Source organism: Cicer arietinum, chromosome 6 (assembly GCF_000331145.2).
Source record: "Cicer arietinum cultivar CDC Frontier isolate Library 1 chromosome 6, Cicar.CDCFrontier_v2.0, whole genome shotgun sequence".
Classification (NCBI taxonomy): Eukaryota; Viridiplantae; Streptophyta; class Magnoliopsida; order Fabales; family Fabaceae; genus Cicer; species Cicer arietinum.
The window spans coordinates 42,144,254-42,147,554 of NC_021165.2; the positions used below are offsets into that span (position 1 = coordinate 42,144,254).

General features: G+C 26.9%; 1 protein-coding gene across 1 annotated transcript; it reads left to right on the forward strand.

Annotated features, from left to right (window-relative positions):
• Window positions 1–953: 953 nt before the first annotated feature.
• On the forward strand, window positions 954–3,091 carry LOC101494196 (cyclin-U2-1-like). Its single transcript, XM_004504472.4, has 2 exons — window positions 954–1,575; window positions 2,336–3,091. Exons 1-2 carry the CDS (start codon window positions 1,166–1,168, stop codon window positions 2,598–2,600), a joined length of 675 nt encoding a protein of 224 aa, XP_004504529.1. The 5' UTR covers window positions 954–1,165; the 3' UTR covers window positions 2,601–3,091.
• Window positions 3,092–3,301: the final 210 nt, after the last annotated feature.

Sequence of the window (3,301 nt, forward strand, 5' to 3'; positions counted from 1 at the left end):
GGTTAAAGATAAATAATTAAACTACAATCATTATATGAGTAAGCTATAATTATTTTACATAAAAAATTCATTTGTGGCGCATTTAAGTTGGCTAATATGTAAGAATTTAGTTTTATCTTAAGTGAAAAATTGATAAAGTAAATGAATATTACAACTTTCTATAATCGATCATTTTATATACATATAAATTTTTTAATTTTTTAACACTATTCACTTTATTTTTTATGTTTAATTGTAGTTTTAATCCTTCAATTTTAATCGATTCACAAAATTGATCTCCGTATTTTGAAAGTAAATAATTTTGGTCTTTCGTTTAGATTTTTCAACTAAAAAATGAAGATTTGACATATTTTAAGTGACATGACATACAATTTTATAATATATAATCATCTAGAAGTATTAATTATTTATATGTCATTAATTAAATTACAAAAGTGAACCTTTTTGAATTCTAAAGTTAAATTTTTAGAAGGTTTTTTTATTGTAATTTTATAAGTGTCAATCATTCTATATCATATACCATGTTATTTAAAAAATGTCGTATCGTCATTTTTTTTTTAGTTAAAAAATTAAAATGAATGATCAAAATTGTCTGATTTTAAAATAAAGAAACTGATTTCGTTAATTGATAAAAATAAACTAAAATAATTTTTTTTTTATTATTCGACTCGTAAATAGGATGGTGGAAGATATTGTCGTGTTTTTTATGCAACACATAAATCATCATTAGCTGGCACTATTTGTGATTTACCACCACAAAGAGGAGCCACTTATATATCTTAATATTTTTCATTTGTCATTTATCTAATCATCGAGCTTCCACCCACCATTCTAAAATCCAAATTCCGAAAACCACATTGTTATTTAATATTCTCTTTCTCACACATAAAATTAAATAAACTACTATTGCTAGGGCCCAATAACAATAATAATAAAAGTGACATCCTTTTGTTTATATTCACCTCTCTCAATCCTAATAGTCCAAAAAAGTCTTTCACTCCCTCCATTGCCAACTCCATTTTCCTTTATATATAAACCCCACTTCTAAAACTTTCTTCATTACTTCCAACTTAATTGCTTAAACAACAAAATAATACATCCTTGGCCTTGAAGTTTATACACCAATCACTTTCAAAACCTTCTTCTAAAAAAAATCAAATTTTTCATGGCTTCTTCTTCTTTGACAATTTCTCCAAAGAAGCTACGCTATGATTTGTATTCTTATTCATACAAAGAAGATTCAAACATCCCATTAGTGATAAATGTACTTGCTTCATTAATTGAGAGGAACATGGCAAGAACACAAAGAATTGTGAAGAATTGTTCTAGAGCTTTGTCCAAAGCAATTAGCACAAACAACATCTTTGATTGTAGAGAGATTCCTGACATGACAATTCAATCTTATCTAGAGAGAATTTTTAGGTACACTCGTGCAGGACCTTCGGTATATGTTGTGGCTTATGTTTATATTGATCGGTTTTGTCAAAACAATCCTGGATTTAGGATCAATTCCAGAAATGTTCATAGACTTCTCATAACAACTATTATGGTTGCATCTAAGTATGTAGAAGATATGTGAGTATTCTTCTTCCTCAACTTTCTCTTTTTGTTTTCTCTATCCGTAGAATTCTGGAATATATTAAAAAGTATTTGCTTGCATTATCTGTGATTGCTCTGTATTTAACATTAATTTCTTAAATTGTTTTCATTATATTAATAATTTGGTAAATTGTTTGTTAAATTTAAACAAAAAATAATTCGGACTCTTTAACATATATTTTCCATCACATTTTCTCTTGTTACTTAAAACTCATGAGTTTCAACAATTTTAAATGAAACTCAAACATTCTTATAAGATCTATTCAACAATTTTAAATGAAAGTCAGATAATTTCATAAAATTCGAATTTCAACCAATAGAAAAAAGTGTATTAGAATACGTACGCTGAGAGTCTTGAGAGTCTGTTGTGGATTGAAACAAAATTTGTTTCTTACCATTTCAATCATCATTAACAATATTGGATAATAGTCTAGGGGACATGGTGATTTTTGTTGGATCACCAAATATTTTGTAATTTTTCGGCTACAATAAATTAAGAGAGAATTTTTTTAATCTTTTTTAATGTAATGATTTATAGTTAGCTGCACTGTAAAATTGATTACAAGATATTTATTTTATTTAATATGAGATAATAGGCATTCTTTTCTGCCAAGTAACTTTGCAAATGGACATTTTGACACCCAAAAAAAAAATATCAAGTTATTTTTCATTTTAGTTTGATGATCCAAAAACAGGGCATTATGTGATGCTAAAGTAGCTGCTTCTTATTTGGCAGGAATTTCAGAAATTCATACTTTGCAAAAGTTGGTGGTTTAACAACAAATGAATTGAATGAGTTGGAATTAGAATTTCTTTTCATGATGAGTTTCAAATTACATGTTAATTTGAGTGTATTTGAGAGCTATTGCTGCCATTTGGAGAGGGAAGTAAGCATTGGAGGAGGGTACCACATTGAAAAGACCTTAAGGTGTGCTGAAGAAATCAAAGGAAGGCAAAGAGAGGAAAGGGGTTACACACAAATCACACATGTAATGTTATAGAATTGTTAGGGTATTTTGTCTTGGATTCAAGTGTCTCTTTTTAGTTAATAATTAACTATAACCCGCTAAATATTAAATATAAATGAGAAGTGATTCATATATTTAATATTTTAAAATTTTTGATAAAAAAATGGTAAGAAAGAATTTTATTATTTTTAAAAAAATAATTTATTTTTACTTTTGGCATTTCTTGAACTCAACATTTTAATGTTTTATTTTAGGGATTTTTTGCTACAAAATAAAGGAAGGTAGTTTTTTTTAGGCAATAAAAGAAAGTAGTTTATGTGTACAGATCATTGTAAACTTAAATAAATGTAAGTTGGGGGATAGATATTTTAGAACAACTAGTACGGTCAAGCAATGGCGAAGTACAAAATTGTGTTGTTCCATGATAAATAGTTTTGAGATTTTGTTGGTTTTGTATGAAGATTTTTTAGATTTTACTCCTGTCTATACATGGGCATATTTTCAACCCCTTTTATTTGCTCAAAGAGCTATTGTATTTCTTATACAGAATTTGATAATGCAGGAGTCAAGTATACAAAAGGAGTGGGAGAGTATAATTTTGACTTTGTAACAATTCGATTTAATTACCTTTTTTTCAATTTAATTAGTCTGTCTTTGAATTATTTATAAAAAAAAACATATAATTTAAAAAACTGTAAAAGATTCATGAACTTATTAAATTATTCAATTGGTCT